This window comes from Marmota monax, unplaced genomic scaffold (genome assembly GCF_021218885.2).
Source record: "Marmota monax isolate L192 unplaced genomic scaffold, Marmota_monax_Labrador192_F-V1.1 WCK01_AAM20220418_F8-fsc00113, whole genome shotgun sequence".
Taxonomy (NCBI): domain Eukaryota; kingdom Metazoa; phylum Chordata; class Mammalia; order Rodentia; family Sciuridae; genus Marmota; species Marmota monax.
The window spans coordinates 48,785-66,796 of record NW_026694479.1 but is presented as its reverse complement, the minus strand read 5'-3'; the positions used below and the strand labels follow the sequence as shown (position 1 = coordinate 66,796).

The 18,012-nt window shown below is 35.0% G+C and overlaps 1 protein-coding gene across 4 annotated transcripts in view; it reads left to right on the top strand.

The window, feature by feature from the left end:
* Snx25 (sorting nexin 25) overlaps nt 1-18,012 on the top strand; it is a gene marked incomplete at its 3' end in the record, with an annotated part of 96,018 nt that overhangs the window by 29,857 nt on the left and 48,149 nt on the right. For all 4 annotated transcript variants that reach the window (XM_058571182.1, XM_046419041.2, XM_046419039.2 and 1 more), the window contains 2 exon segments: nt 5,010-5,094; nt 14,906-15,122. In XM_058571182.1, the coding sequence (XP_058427165.1) occupies nt 5,073-5,094; nt 14,906-15,122 (239 nt within the window).

Sequence of the window (18,012 nt, the reverse complement as noted above, 5' to 3'; positions counted from 1 at the left end):
TTAAAAACAGAGGACAATGTGGCTTATGTATGGCTGGATTTCAGATAGGTCCTGGTTATTTACTTGCTAATAGTGTCAGAGTACCCAGGTTTCTCTGGGTGTTGTTTCCTCAGGACAGGGTGTCTCTAGCCTTGATACAAAGAGAATATGAGTGTGTTGACTGAAAAGCTGATATGTATTCAAGAGAGGGTTTATTGATATGATGTCTGGTATTGATGTTAAAGATCAAGTTCATGTATTAGAGGAAAGCTTTTAGGTTTTTCCTTGTCTTTAGAAAACGTTTTTATAATTAGCAATTATATGTTGACAGTTTAATTTTCTCCTTCCTGAGAATTCACTGAGTGATTACAAATGATCTTTGAAAGTTGTTTAAGCTAGATTTAAATCTTAAAATGAAGACAGGTTCATTTATTTTAATAAAATAAAAATGTGGTTTTTTTGTTCCTTTGTTTATATAATAGTGATCTGGTTCACCAAAAGTGTTTGACTTAATTTTGTGATATGGATACTAAAATCTTAAGGCAAGAACAAAGTGGTCAGACTACATATGAAGATGTAATTTCTGGACTAGAACTCTCAAGATTTCTAATACTTATCTTTCATGTCAGTAAGAGAAATACATGTTTTTCTTTCGTCTTTCTTTAAAACCAGAGCTTTAGGAAGCTGATTGTCAGGAAGAGGTAGGCTTTATCTCAGGAATGAGGCCTGTGCTAATGCAGATAGAAGAAATTAATATTTGCCTTTAAGAACAAGTCTTTGGGGGAAGTTGGCCTGTGGAGCTTCTTTTTTTAAAACAATAAATGTTTGCATTTTAGTTTCCTTCCTGCCTTCCTTCCTTCCTTCATTTCTTCCTTCCTTTGGAAAAAAACTCTGCTTTGGGACAATGATTATAAAAATCTATACTGTGACCTGAAAGAAAATAGAGTGTGGAGTGTTTATCTTAAATTCATTTCAGTATGAGATTCTGACTCCATAAATATTATATCCTTAAAAAAGGAATTTATGTGCATAATAAGTAGCCCAGTTAGTTCTGGCCCTGATTTTTTATTTTTGTTTTGTTTGAGTTGGGGAAGAGGTTCTTTCTATGTGGCCAAGGCCGGTCTCCAACTCATGAGCTCAAGGGAGCCTCCTGCCTCAGTCTCCCAAGTAGCTGGGACTATAGGTTTGTGTTACTGCAATTGGCTGGCCCATGATATTTATTCTTTTATTTTCCCTTACTTATAGATTCTCCATCAGACTGTGGGGTGGGATAAGGATAACTTTTTCTTTCTGATAAGTGTCAGTGACACCTGAGGGTAGGATAAAGGAAATCCAGAACCAAATTGGAAAATCAGATTGAAAAATAATAGAGCTTTTGTTTAAAGTGTTAAAATAGAAAATATTATTCTCATAAGCTACTCTCTCCAATTTATTTAGTGTGGTAAAATACTCATAATTTACCATCTTATTTTTAAGTATACAGTTCCGTGGTATTAAATACCTTCATAATGTTATGTAATCGTCACCACTGTCTAGCTCTATAACTCTCTGCCTTGTAAAATTGAAACTCTGTGCCCATTAAACAATTATTTTTTACTCCAACCTCTGGTACCCACCATTCTACTTTCCTTCCTAAGCTTCTTAAAGAGACCCTGTTCAGATATAGTCAGTAGTGATAAAAGTATTTTGTTATATTACATGTAGTTAACAGACACATCACAAGAAATATTAGCTCCAAAACTAGAGAGACAAAAAAAAAGAGGAAAAAGAATTTACAAATTGAAAGTTTTGAAGAGAGTTGTAAAAGAGAGACGTGCAAAGAATGTTCTTCAAATATGTATGTTGTCTTAGCTTTCTGTTGCTGTAACAAATATTGAGCAAAATCAACTTAAAAGGAGGAAGGGTTTATTTTGGCTCATAGTGTTGGAGGTTTCAGTCCATGGTCACTTGTCCCTGTTGTCTTGAGGCTATGGAAAGGCAGTACATTGTGGTGGGAAGTGCATGACGGAGGAAACTGCTCACTTCTTGGTGTCTGAGAAGCAAAGAGAGACAGGAAGGGACTGAGTTCCAATTTTCCCACCAAGGGCATTTCTCCACAGACTTAACTTCCTTCCACTAGGTCCTAACTCCTAAAGGTTCCATCCATCCAAAGAGCAACACATGCTGGGGATCGACCCCTCAGCACATGGCCCTTGGAGAACATTCAAGATCCAAACTAAAGCATGTTTGCTGCCTATCATTTACATTCACACCTGTTTCTCTTCCAGCCCTTAAAGATGGTTTCCATTTTAAGAATCCAAGTTCAGGTACTTCTCCAATAAGTGTTTGACTTCAGTTTTATCATGTGATCACAATTGGTCATTAAAACTATTATAAGTATATTTGGCAAACTAACCAGAGTACTTGCCAAAACCTTGAAAGGTTATGATTAACTCAAAGTTCAGCCAATAAATAAGTAAATTCCTTAAATATCTGCCTGATCGTTTCTTTAGTGTTCCCCCCCCCTTTCATGAACTCCATAAAAACTTAAATTAGAGGGCTGGGTTTATGGCTCAGCGGTAGAGCACTTGCCTAGCACGTGGGAGGCCCTGGGTTCAATCCTCAGCACCAATAAAAACAAATAAATAAATAAATAAATAAATAAATCAAAAAGTATTTTAAAAAAGAAGAGCACTAATCTTATTCCTAAAGGCTCTATTTAAAAAAAATTAAATTAGAATAAATCTACTGACCATGCAATTTGTTAACAAGCTGCCAAGAGACTAAAAAATAGTTTTAAATTGTTGAACGTATTTTTTTTTATGCATTGAGTGGCTTTGTCTATATATGATTATGAAGTTTTTGTTACTTTCTTGGGAATGCATTCAATGCTGTATGTTAATTTGTAGCATAAAGGAAGGTCTGTTCTTTCATATCGTAAAGCTTTGCTAAAAAACAAATTCTACTTAGAAATCTTAAAACTACAGCTTTTGGGTTGTTTTTTAATAATAACAAGCATAAACAGGGATGACACTTGGCACTTGACCCATGGACAGCATGAAACTAAGCCAAGGATTAGAAATTATCCACTCCCTATTGGGTGACCTATGACCATTGAATCTATTGCAACTGTGCTGGTGTGACATACTTGAGAACAAAGTGATTCCTCATGCTTGTTGGTGAGATGAGAGTGATGATAGTATTAGCCATTTAGATCTCTGATCAAGCATTGTAGTACTTTTCATTCACAAAAGTGCTGTATAATATTTTACTTTCATTATTTTCCTCCCAAACCCAGTTACATTATATATTTCAATCACTTTGTATATGATCAATTAAGAAGTTTTTCTTTAATTATATTGGCCAAATAGTGGTATTTTAATTCTGTACAGTCTCACCTGTTTTTTTTAAAACAAAAACCTTAAATTCTAAGCAGTTATATAGTTCATTCTTTTTAAGCATTACTGACATATAGAGAGTGAGAATTTAAATTCTATGCCTCACTGAGAGAAAACAACTTTTTTTGTATGTGTACTCATGATTGAACCTAGGATACTCTATGTCGGAATTATATTCCCAGCCCTATTTTATTTTGGTGATAGGGTCTTACTGAGTTGCTCAGGCCGACATCATACTTGTGATCCTTCTACTTGATATCCAGTCTTCTGGGTATCTGGGATTACAGGAGTGTGACATCATGCCCAGCAAGAAAACATTATTAATAGTTTGGTGTTTGTGCTTCCAAATATTTTCTCAAGTTGGAATATATATATATATATATATATATATATATATTTTTTTTTTCCTTCCCTAAAGCATGCTTTTTAATCATGTACTATACTTTAACTTCCCCCCACCTCTAGTTCTATTAGGATCAAACTGAAGGTCTATACATGCTGGGCAAGAGCTCCCCCACTAAGCTATACCGCCAGCACTATTACTCTTTGACTATTGATTTATATTTGGGTTATTTCCAGTTTTTTTTCCCTTATAATCAATAGCAGTGGAACTCTTTGTACATGGACTTTTTTGCATATATGCAAGTGATTTTTTTTGATAGATTCCTAAGAGTGGAATTGCTGAATCAAAAGATACTTCACTTAAAATTCTAATATTTGTGATTCAGTTGTCTCTTAAAAGCTTTTAGAAATATACATCCTCCCAACTTTATAAGAAAGCAGCAATTATTTCCCAAAGCTCTGATCAACATGAGTCTTTCCCCTACTTTTGGCAATCTGATGGTATGTCATTGCTCCAATTTGCATTTCTCTAATAAAAATGTAGGGTATGTATAGGCCATTTGCTTCTTTTATGATTACCCTTTCAGTCTTTGCTTGGTTTTCATTTTAGTTATTTTTTTATTGCTTGAAGATATATGTTTAAAATATCCTTTGTTCAATATATTGAAGATATTGTCCCTAGTCCATCATTTATGTATTGTTTCTAGCATCTTTGGTCAAATAGAAATTTTCTGTTTTAAATAGTCAAATTTGTGTTAATTTTCCTTCATAATTTTTGGATTTTATGCCTTATTTTAGAAAAGTCTTCTTTTATTCTAAGATTATAAGCAGCTTTTGCCATATTTTAATTTTTAGTTTAAGAAAGTATCTAGCTCTTCATTCAGTTTTGAGTTATTTGTATATAAAGGGTGAGACTATAACCCTTTACCCCCCATGAATATAAAATGATTCCAATACTGTTTATTGAATAGTGTTTATCCCTTTCAATATTAATTTCAAATTTTTATTATGTTATTAATTCCCATATATAGATGCATATGTTTTTTGTAGTTTGTTATCATTCTGTTGATTTGTTTATTTCTACATTATCACCATACTATTATGATATTTGATAAGGAAAATCCTTCCTTAACTCTTTTTTTTTTTCAAAAAATGTTTTAACTAATTACAGCATTTACTTTTCCAAAAGAACATTATAATCTAATAAAACTTATCTTAATGATTGTTATATGAAATTTCACACCTTTGATTTTATTTTTATATGTAATTTTTCATTCAATAATCTTTATCTTTTTTCCACTCATATTTCAGAGTTCTGTGTGTGGAAACTCAAATGAGACAGTTCAGCCTAGAAGGGTAGTAATTTCTCATAATATGGATAAAGCTCTGAAAGAAGGTAAGAATTAAGGTAAGGTAAGGCAATCTGATGGTATGTCATTGCTCCAATTTGCATTTCTCTAATAAAAATGTCATGTATTTTTACATATGTGTATGGGCCATCTGTTTCTTTTATGATTACCCTTTCAGTCTTTGCTTGGTTTTCATTTTAGTTATTTTTTTCTTGCTTGAAGATATATGTTTAAAATAGTCCTTTGTTCAGTATGTTGAATATGTAAGGATAGTTACTACATAAAGCAATTCATTATGTTTTAAAAGGAACATAATAATCTAGCAAATTAATCTATCCTTCTTTCCTATAGCATTAGGAATTTTTCTTCATAGTTTATATTTGATGATTAAATAAATGCATTCATATTTTGGTTGAATGAAAGGGATCACAGGAGGTTAGCAGCCAGTCAAGTGGAGCTTCTTCTGCCATAGAAAGCACAGATCTTTGTTCCCTAAAATAAGGATCAGGAAATTATTTTTTCTTCTAGGTATAACTTACAGAAGGTATGTTAGGGATAAATAGACACAGTCTCACTCATGGGCAAACCATTAACCAAATTAATTGATAGCAGTTAGTCTTACATAAGAATGAAGAGAACATATAAGTGAAGCTTATATTAACAGGGTGTCACTTTTGGGGGGTTTCCTGTGTTATTTTTGATCCTATGCTGAACAACGTGAATGCTATTTTTTAAACACTCTAGATTCTTTTATCTTCCTCTGAAAAATGTTGGTTTTTATTTTAATATTCAGTTTAGCTATTGACTGGTCACCTTGGAGACAGTTGATTTCATACATTTTTGGGGGGCTGGATACGTTTGGATTTTGTCTTTAGTCCAAGGTGAATCCTTTCGTCCCAGCAGTCAGTTGTGAGTCTCAGTGGGAGACAGTGGTTGGAGTTATCTGCTAGGCTCTTCAGTCCTCCTGCCCTTGCTTTCCACTGCCCTACGGGGGTAGCCAGACTTAGCAATGGGTTTGAGGATTTGTACCTAGTTATTGTATCTCCATCCTTTTTTGTTTTTTTTCCTGCCTATATTTTCATCTTTACTGGCAACTCCTATTTTCTGTTATCTGTATCTTAAATGATAAGATATAATAATTCTGATTATGGTATATTTAATAATAATAATAATAATAATTATAATAACAACAATTATAAAATGCAATCATTCTGAGTTCAGACTACCTTATGCCTCTAACAATGCGGTTGCCTTTAGGGGAAAGCATTAAACCACTACTCAAAGAAAAGACCACTGACTCCAACTTTAAATCAAATAAAAGCAAGCTTATAATTCTGACTGGCTGGGACTGTACCACCCAAAACCCGTGGGAATAGAAGACAGGCCTCTAGCTCTCTAGGAGCGCAGCTTTATAGCACAGAAAGTTGCAAAAAAGGTGGCGGGGGGGGGGGGGGGTGCGGGGTATCTTGAGAACTTACAGATAACAGGATTTTGATAAGCATAATACAAAGGCAGGTAGTAGGTTAATGGTCTAAATGGTTCAGCACTTAGGGAGTAAATTTAGATCCCAACATCAGAATTTATGAGGCGCCATTAGGGTTTCAGAGAGGGTTGTTATCTGGCCAGGGAAAGCCAGAATTTATGAGGCGCCACTAAGGTTTCAGAGAGGGTTGTTATCTGGTCAGGGAAAGCCAGGCATGGGTGAGTTCAAGGCAAGGGCAGGCATTCCAAGTAAGTTTAAAACATCAAAATATGGCCAGGCCAAATAGAAATCCTACTATTTTACAGAAAACAGAAACGAATCTTATAACTTGTGGCTCCTGATCTTAAAAGGGAATCAGGCTGGGTTTATCAAAACTTGTACAGAAACATATCTTATTCAGTACCATTCCCTTCTTTCAAGGGTAGATTCCTCTCCAGTGCCTTTAAATAATTCTTTGATGTTTTTTCCAGAGTTCCTAATTGTATTTTACTGTAAGAAGGTTAGTCTGATATAAGCTATTCCAACAACTCTGAAACTGGAACTTTATCCTTAATTAAAAAAAAAAAAGTTAATGGTATGATTGTGTTTTAATGTTTCTTTCCTTTTTAAGGCTGAATAATATTCCATTGTATATATGTACCACATTTGTTTATCCATTCCTCCATTAGTGGACGATGGGGTTGATTCCATATTTTGGCTTTTGTGAATGATGCTGCCACAAATATGGTATTTTTAATTTTTAAGACTTAGAAATTTCTGTGCACTTGGACATAACCTTTTCTATTGGATGGACCAGTTTGTTCTAGTAGTATTTATTAAAAAAAAAAAAAAAAAAAAAAAAAGGAAAAGAGCTTCAGCCTAGGTGACAGAAAGGAAAAACACATTGCTCTTAAGCTAATTTCTGTGCAGTGATTTCTTTTTAGAGGAAAATATTATCCAAAGCCTTTGGATAAGAGCTTTAGTTAATTACATTTTAGTATAGTTTTTTTTTTTTTAAAAAAAACCACATTTCTTAATATTCAGATTTCCTGTCCTTTGTTTTAAGTAAAATGATTTTCAGGGAAGTTGAGCATTGTATGATGTACCTAAAAGAAAGCCATACGCTGATTGTTGGAATAAACTTTATCTATTTGACAATAGTTATTAGTCAACAAAAACCCAGCCAAAACTAGAATCACCTTCTAAAAATTTTGCCATTAAAATAGTGGGGAATTAGAATCTAGAAATGTGTGTTGCCAAAGCTAAGAGGTTTCATAAGCATTTAGAAAACCCACAGTGATTGTAATTTGCATATCTGGAGTATTTAATTTACATTTCTAAATCTCGGCACCAGTATGTTTAACTGGAATTCAGGATATTATTAGCTAGCTATAACAGACTTAGTGTTGATAAAATTGAGAGTCTCTGTGTGTTTTCAAAACTTAAGTAACTGTACACTTGTTCAGGCTTTGGCTATTTCAATGCAGTTGATTTGAATTGCTCATGAAGTATTTATTTAAAAATTTCATCCTAAAGTTAATTTCAACTAGATGATAATATTATACCATTTTATCTTTATATATTTACTTTATTGCTTTTGGAATATATAATTTAAAAACAGATTTGTTCAAGGAGTCCTGAGTAAAATATAAAGCATATGTGCGTATGTTTCTGCACAGACATGTTTTACATTGTGTACGTGGATTTTTTTGTTACTCAAGTGTTTCTGATGTAGCTCAGTTTAAGTCTGGGTTTATTTTGAGTCTAAAGATTGAATTACAAGAAGAAAGAAGTAACAGTCAAAAATACAGAGTAAATAATATAGTTAGGCTTTATGAGAACAATAAGAATTATGCTACAAATGCTGGAAGTTAAATGGGATACTTGGGAAAGACGATCAGAGCATATTATTATTGTTATCCAGTTTAAAATCTAAAAACTATATATTTAGGGGTTCTGATATAATGTGAATGAACTACATGTCTATTTGAGAAGTCAGAACAGTTACTATTCTATACCAAATACCTTTAAAAGTTTCTCCTTAGAATTACATTTCCTGGGCTGGGGTTGTGGCTTATCGGTAGAGCGCTGGCCTAGCACGTGTGAGGCCATGGGTTCAATCCTCAGTACCACATAAGAATGAATAAATAAAATAAAGGTATTGTGCCCAACTATAGCTAAAAAAATAAATAAATATTTTAAAAAATATATTACATATCCTGGAAAGCAGACAGAGGATGGGGTTGGGAGAAGGACTTCTAAAATTATTTTTGATTTACTATTAAATTTTATTAGATCTGTTGCCTAATTTTCTAGGTTACTCTGAATTATCTCAAAAATGTGGCCCAGGTTATTTAATTCCATAATTATTGAGTACTTGCCATTTTCTTGGTATAGTTTCCGAATGTTAAATTGAAAAAATATATATATATATACACACACACACACACACACACATATATATTCAATATATATGTGTGTATGTATATATATTTTTTTCATTCTGGTGATTAAACCCCAGGGTGTTTTACCACTGAGCTATGTCCCAGCCCTTTTTATTTTAGTTTTTAAAAATTGTTAAAAATATTTTTATTAGTTGTTGATGGACCCTTTTTTCCCCCTAATTTACTTATGAATATGTGGCACTGAGAATCAAACCCAGTGCCTCACACATGCTAGGTAAGCACTCTACCACTGATCCACAACCCCACCCCTATTTTTTTTAAATTTTGAGAAGGGTCTCAGTTTCTGAGGATCTCACCACATTTCTGACATATGTCTTATACTTGTAATCCTCTTGCCTTAGCCTCCCAAGTCACTGGGATTATAGGTTTGTACCAACACACCAGGCTAAATTGAAAATTCTTGAATTGGACATATAGTTCTTTCTAAGATTTTATCCTTTTCAAAGTATTGGGGATGCTGACCTAGTCTTTTGTCTTGTAAGACACTGCCTAAAAGTCTTAGACATATCATTATTTTATTATTTCTTGTGGTTGTCTTCACTTTGAAATTACTTTTACATGTATACTTCAAGAGTGAATATATTTCTGTTAGTTTTGATTGACTTTTTAAAATTTAAATTTAAATTTTTATTTTTTTTTTTTGATTGACTCAATGCTTTGCTGTTCATTTTTGTGGTACTAGCGTTCAAACCTATGGCCTTACATGTGCTAGGCAAGCTCTCTGCCACTTTGCTAAATCCCTGGCCCATTAATTGTTTTCTTTTTTAAAATTTTAGTGGTAAATATGCCTGTTAGTAAATTATCTAGGTTATGCAAAGGGCCACAACTTGAAAATGATCATGATAGCAGAAGATATAGGAAGGTCATTGTCCACGTGTAACAGAACTTTTGGTTTCTTTGAAATAGGTCTTAGATAAGGCAAACCTGATGTAGTAATCATTTTTTACTAGACTCCCCTTGTGGCTATTCTAGAGGATGTTAGGCTGTCTGAGAATTAAATGGTGACACAGAGGAAAGTAGGGCTTGCACCTAAAAGATGATGACTTCTTACACCCCTTTAAGGCTTGACTCATGCAGTTCATGAACTTTTTTTTAACCCAGTGGTATGCAATGTATATACAGCTTTTCGTTTAATGAATATAAATAGATCAGTCAATTGTATTAGTATAAACTAGTAGCCCCAGATCTTCCCAAATATGACTTTACATTGTATTTTAAAACTTTTAGGGGCTGGAGGTAGAGCTTAGTGGTAGAGCAAAACCTGATATGCCCAAGACTCTGGGTTGGATCCCCAGCATTAAAAATAAAACAAAAGCAAAAATACTTTAATACTTTGTGTAAATCATAAAGGAAGCCAGGCATGGTGGCTCAGGCCTGTAATCCAGCAACTTGGGAGGCTGAGGCAGAAGGATCACAGCTTTGAGGCCATCCTGGGCAGTTGAGTGAGACCCTTTCTCAAAATATAATAATAATTTTAAAAAGGTGGTAGAGCATCACTGGATTCAGTCCCCAGTACTACAAAAACAACCAACCAACCCTAAAGGACTATCTACTTGAGCAGAAGAATTATTGTTGTCTTTATCATTATCATCAAACCAGTTTCTGGTTGAAGGAGTATTATTACTTTGTTCCAGGAGACCAGACCATGAATGTTTCTGCACTATGGGGTGAAACCTCATGGACAGAGCAGACCATATCTCTGAATTGTTCTGGGGAAAGATAAGGGTAAAAAGAAAGAAATAGTGGGAGAGAGAGAGGGAAAAAAAAGGACCTTCTTAGAGCTTTCTCTTTTATACTATTTACTTCACTTGAGTCATTCCTTATTTGGAAAATTTATAGTTAGAGATTACCTGATATCACATTATCTAGACTAAGTATCTTTTTAACTTGGTCTCATCATTGCTAGTTTTACTTTGTTACCTTAAATCTTTTCAGATTAACCTAACTAAAGTTCCAATCATGTTACTTTATTTTCTGTAATCTCCAGGGATATCCCTTTTAACTACTTATTTCTTTGACAGTAATCTTAGAAAATAGATGTATTGGGGTGATAATAGCATCTGAATTTTTGTTGGCTATTACTTTGTCTTTAAAATAAAGACTTTTCCCAGCAGTGAGAAGTGCTCTTTTACTTCTCATTGTGATTATACATGTATTTATGTTTATTTCTTAGTAAAGTCCATAAAATGATTTTATCATGAACTTCTGTCTCCTTGAATTGATTTATAGGCTATGTCTTAAAATACACTGTTCATATGTGTACTTGTGTAAATGAGTCTGTATCATTATATGATATGTGTATTTGAACTCATGGCTTTGTTTTGTACTGTTATTTTTGAGTTACATATTTATTCATGATACTTGACTGAAGAGTGATAATCAGCTAGAAATAGAAGATGCACCTGTGGTTAAAATGTATCTCTATTACTACGTACAAATTTAGGCCAGTATTAATTTTTATCCATTCTTAACCAAAATGTTACCGGAGGAGTGTTTTAGAATTATCTTAATTAGCATAAGCAATGTGCTTAATAAATGTAATGAGACATTATAGAGGTGATATGCCTTTCACAATAGGCCTTAAGCACCCTCAATATGATCTTATTTTAAAGATATTGTCTCATCATTATTCTTAATTTCCTGTCATATTTTGAAAATAAATTATAATGAAAAGGAAAAATGTTTCTATTTTCCAGTTGTTTTGGGCTGCAGATTCATTGAGTACTAGTCAAAAATTCTGTGGCATGAAAACCTACAGTTAAAAAAAAAAGCAAGGGAGAAAGTTGCAAATTAACAAATGAGCAGGGTTTGTTGGAAAGGTAGCGCTTATACTCTTATTAGTTGGCACTGAGACTGAAGAAAGCTATAGAGGCCTTACAAAAAGAGCCTTTGGAGGTTATCGAATGCAGCCCACCATTTTAGGATGTCATGTTTTTCTATGTCATCCTTGTCTACTAGGTATCTAGCTTAAGAATTTATGATGGAATGGTCACCGTCCAATATGGCCACTTCTGGAACAGTTTCAGTGTTTTTATTCAGTTCCTCCTTATTTTGCCCTGCAAAAGCAGCTTACTCATGACTTGTACCCATTTGTCCTATTTGTAGTTTCTAGAACAACTTTATAAAGTAGAGCCTTTTGCGTGGGCGCGCGCACACACACACATACACATATATATTTTTTCATAAACATATGGTTTTAAACAAGATGGATATTCATTGTGCAAGGATGCTATTTCAGATTTTTCTTATCTTTTACTCATGTGATTTACTTTGTTCTACTTATGTGTAGGACTACAGAGTGCTGAGTAGAAAGATGTTTTACTGACAGGAAACTTGTCACTGCCTTCCTCAAGTTATTTCACATCTTTGAGCCTAAGTTTCCTAAAGGGATGAAACACAATTACTGTGTAGGAACCATAGTCTATTTGTTGCCAAAAATAAGATTATAGGATTGACCCATTCCTGGTTTTTGCCATAATTTCTTACATCTAGGTCAGAAACCATATCTGCTTTCTTCTTAATGGAATAGTCCAATTAGTAATGAGATAGGACAATTTTTTATAAAATCTAGAAAACATAACTGCCATTTATTCAAAGTAATATCTGGAAGTCAACATAAAAGGACTGAGAGTGCTAGGAGATGATTTGTTTGTTTTGCTTTTATATGCCTTTTCTTTCATATTCAGTGGTTCATGATGTGGATATTGATACCACCTTACAAACTGGAAGGTTTCTGTAAATATTTGTTTAAAGAACAGTTAAAAGATTAAGGCAAGATATTTTTTTCTGACTCTGGCAGGTCATTGTTCTCAGCCAGAAGGCACAATTATCCTACTATAACTGAAGCTGTGGATTTGCTGTAAATTTAAACCTTTCTCCATGCATGTGAACAAAATTCTTGATTCTCTATAATGATTTTGAATGAGATGTAAGATACTATTTTGTAAAGTATTATAAAACTGAATTAAGAAATTCGGAAATGCGAAAAGCATTGGATTGACTTTCATGGTTGATGTTTCAAGAAAAAAAATCCCAGAATATTAAAACAAGAATAGTGTTTCCTTGGGCCTATGGGCATCATATTGGGTAAATACTGATCCTGAACTCAAGGTTCTAGTTACCTTTTAGTTTTCTAAGAAATATGACTCACGATGTTCCCTTTCACTCTGTCCTTCTAAAAAACCGACCCAAATTTATTATTTTTAAGTCTCTCAATTGGTAAAAATATAGTGGCCAAGAGAAATAACATGACTATCAAATACCAGACTCAAAACTTATTTGAGAATTTCAGATTAGTCCTTTGTGTACCAGGTGTAAAATAAATCACAAGTTATGTTTTGTTCTTAAGGATTTCTGGGGATGAAATGCTGTACAGACAAGCAAAGAAAAGCAGGAGGATAAATTCATCACTTTAAATAATACATAGATTCATCTGAAATTAAGCCAAATCAAGAAGTATTTGAAAATGAAAAATAAATTGAGAAATAAGTGATTTTAAAAAAATTTATCCTGGTATTCTTGAACCTGGGTTAGGATTGTGTAACCAAATGTTAGTTTCTTCCTTTGGGCACTTGGAGGTGTCATAACTTGAGACTGGTAGCATTTTATTTTTCAAAAGACATAGTTTCTTGGGGTTGGGGCTGGGGCTCAGTGGTAGAGTGCCTGCCTAGCATGTGGAAGCCCTAGGTTTGATCCTTAGCACCACATAAAAATAAATCAGTCAAATAAAGGTATTGTGTCCATCTGCAACTAAAAATATTGAAAAAAAATAGTGTCTTGCAAAGGTCACATTGACTTTTTTCTCCCTAATGGACTATAGATATACTATCCAGACCTATATATAGATATACTACACAGACCTATATGTGGCTGTTGAACACCAAAAGTGTGGCCAGTCCAATTTGAAATTACTGAAAGTGTAGAGTATACACCAGATTACAAATCTTAGCATGAAAAATATTTCATTTTTAGATATATATTTTTAAATATTACCTATTGGAATAATATTTTGAATATATTGTGTGAAATGAAATTTTATTAAAATGAATGCCACCTTTTAAATTTTCTAATGTGGTTACTAGAAAAGTTAAAATTACAAACATGGGTCTCATGTTTATATTAGCTGACACTATTCTAGAGCGAGGGCTCTCTAATTTTGAGGCATAGGATTGATTCAGAATTAAGAAAATTAAATATCTTCCAATGAAGGTGACAGGCCACACTTGCTGAACCTAATATGAAATCTGGCACTCATATGTGGGATTCATTCTACATTTGTTGAGGTATTAGGGGACAAACCATACTGTAACTGAGCAGGGAAGGTTAAATATAAAGAATCATTACCTTATAACATGGAATTAACTATTAATAATGTTAATTATTAACATTAAAATAGTTTAATATTAACTATTAAAAGTAAAAAGAATTCTAAGGATATAGGAAGACCAAATAATGCGAGCAGCCACTATCTCTAGGTACTGAGGAAAAGCATTGTAGAATGGAATAAATTTGGAAGAAGTGTTTTTCATCCTGTGGTGAAGGCCCAGGCCTTATTAGAAAGACCACAATTTTGGCTATATGAAGAGAGAGAAGTTTGGGGCAATACCAAAAGCTGGGGGAAAAAATGTGTTGTCACTGTGTTAAAATGCTTTTTGTTCTTTCTTTCTTTGATTGTTATATAAATTTTAAGTAGTGTGGAACCAAGATCAAATATTTTAAGATTAGATTATGTTAGAAAGTCTAGACATGTGATGAGTATACACAACATATCAGAATCTTTCATTTTAAAATATCTGTCTTCTCTTGACTTCTGTTTTCTCTTTACTTTTTAAACAGTATTAAAAATGGGTAGCCAATTTGCAGTAGAAATGCTTTATTGCTTTTGCTTCTTTCATCTAAGTTTTCCTTACTGCTTTGTTTATTCCTGGGTAGTGTTTGACTACAGTTACAGAGATTACATTCTCTCCTGGTATGGAAATCTCAGCAGAGATGAGGGGCAGCTTTACAATCTGCTTTCGGAAGACTTTTGGGAAATTGCCAGACAGCTGCGACACAGATTGAGTCACGTGGATGTGGTTAAAGTTGTCTGCAATGATGTTGTAAGAACTTTACTCACTCATTTCTGTGACCTGAAAGCTGCTAATACCAGGTAACTGATAACATGAGCAACCCACTCCCCTTTTCCACATCAAAAAGATTTTTCTTGAATAATAAAGTCAAGCCATACTACAGAATATTCTGCCTCTTGCTGGCACTTGAGTTGAAAAAGCAGATGTTTTGAGGGGGAATAATTATAGTGTTCTGATAGAGTAGATTTGGGGGATAATTTTCTAATAGGTGTATTTAATTTTGTAAACAACTTAAATAGTGAAATAAATATCACTGAACCAGTATCATGATGAACTTACTTATGGTATTATAAATATCTAAGCATAGAAAATTTTAAATATTTTAAAATGTGATCAGTGTCAATGAGTTTATAAATTTTGGAAAAATGTGAATATTGTTCATTTTATTTTTGTGACTCCTATGTTAACAGCTGAATTGCAGCATAATATCCTGAAAACTGACTTTTAAAGGAACTTAAATTTGGAGCTGCAGTCTCTAATTAGATAATTTGTTTCATTATGAAAATAGCTAATATATAGGTTTGTTAGCCTCTTTTGCTATTATGTTGAAAAGATCTATCTGTACCTATTAGATGAGAAGGTGAGAACCTGCCCATGAAAGAAGACTTCAACAAGACCATTTCTGTGCAAATAACAAATTCAGGTTTGCTGATAGGATCTTAAATTTATATCTTATTTAAATTTATATCTTATGCTTGAATAAGTGCAAGGATAATGCATTATAGCACTTCTAACTTGCTTATAAATATGAAACAAATAGCCTTGTGCTTGCTTGGGTGTGAACTTGTTTGCAGTAGGAATGTAATTACCTGTAGTTAATATGGCCTAGTCTTACTTTCAGAGAAGAGATAAAATATTGAAAGTATACAAGGAGAAGAGTCAGCATCAGCATCCTTATTGGGCAGGTGGTAATTCACATTTTCTTCTCAGAAGCTCTGTTGTTTGACTTTATCAGAATCAGTTCCTGTTCTATCCTGTGATGTTGCCCTTGTAGTGGGACCTGGTTGCTAAATGTGGTTGTGCAGCAGGTCTTTATGTTCAAATTCCAGAGGAATTACATGCCTACTCTTTTTCAGCTTGCTGCCCTCATGTTTTACAAACTTTAATCATAATGCATAGTGAGAAATAAATTTTAAATTGTGGCACACTTTTATGAAATGGTGCTGTTATTACCAGTGATAGCTTTGGTGTCATTTGTTCTTGACACTTTTTGAAAATGCTGTTTGAGATCAATTCAGTTTTATTGTGTTACTTCTTGGTCATGACCTGTGGTTTGAAAAACATTACTGTAGAGCATGGCTCTCAGATTTTTTGGCCTCAGGATTTTTCAACAATCTTAAAAGCTATTGAGAACCTCAAAGTGCTTTCATTTATGTGGGTCATATCTAATGGCCTGCTGGAGCCAACTACTGGCATGCAAGAGCTGATTGTGCACATCTCTTCCTGACTCTGAGTTCAGTGAAGTCCTTTTGTTGCCTTGGAATCAACTGTTTACACAGTGGGATGTTTTAAATCAGAATTTTTTCCCATGGAGAAACAGTTGTTAAACATTTACCAGCACCACTCAACATATCTATTAATATTTACCACATTAGATATTAAAACCAAGAACTTTTTAAAGTACAAGAGGATACCGTACACTTTCTATTTGTTATCAGAATGATGATGTCATTGCACATCATACAGCCTCTGGAAAATTCCAGTACACTTGTGAGAATATGAGTGAAAAATAAAAAGGCATTTTTATATTCCTATGCATATAATTTTGATATCCTAGAACTAAGGGTTCTTGAGACATGTAGAAGTCTCTGGACCACTCTTTTAAACCAGTGTTTGTAAGTAAAGATAACTTTCAATAGGGGGGTCGTGTTCACTGATAAGGAAAATGAGAGAAATTGGACTCTTGGGTCATTCCCCTAGAATATCAGTGGCTTCCACCTCTCCTTTTGAAGTGTTCATCAATCCTTTGGAGCACCTGCTATATAGTACCCACTACATAATTATGCCAGACAGATGTTATAAAAGACTTCTTTGAATTCAGTGGAAGCACATTTCAAAGTAATTAATTGTAGTCCAATAGAGGACAGTATTTTAAATCAATGTTTATGCCACTTAGAAGAACGGTAGATATGAGGTTAGGGCAAGTGTTTCAAGACATTTATTGTGGCCTGCGACCCACCAGCAGAAGAGGAGCAGCAGCCTGCTGAGAGGCAGAGCCGCCCCCTCCCCCTGCGCCGGCAAGGTAGAGGGAACTGTGACCACCCACAGAGCAGGCCCAGCAGCCTGCTGAGGGGCAGAGCCGCCCCCCATCCCCCGCGCCTGCCAGGTAGGCGGAACTGTGACCACTGACAGAAAAGGCCCAATGGCCCGCGGCAGGACAGAGCTTCCAACCACTCCTGCAAGGTAGGCGGGCCTGCAACCCACCGGAAGAAGAGGAGCACCGGCCTGCTGAGAGGCAGAGCCGCCCCCCACCCCCCGCGCCTGCCAGGTAGGCGGAACTGTGACCACCGACAGAAAAGGCCCAGTGGCCCGCGGCGGGACAGAGCTTCCAAGCACTCCTGCAAGGTAGGTGGGCCTGCGACCCACCGGCAGAAGAGGAGCAGCGGCCTGCTGAGAGGCAGAGCCGCCCCCTCCCCCTGCGCCGGCAAGGTAGACAGAACTGTGACCACCCACAGAGCAGGCCCAGCGGCCTGCTGAGGGGCAGAGCCGCCCCCCACCCCCCGCGCCTGCCAGGTAGGCGGAACTGTGACCACCGACAGAAAAGGCCCAGTGGCCCGCGGCGGGACAGAGCTTCCAATCACTCCTGCAAGGTAGGCGGGCCTGCGACCCACCAGAAGAAGAGGAGCACCGGCCTGCTGAGAGGCAGAGCCGCCCCCTCCACCCGCGCCTGCAAGGTAGACGGAACTGTGA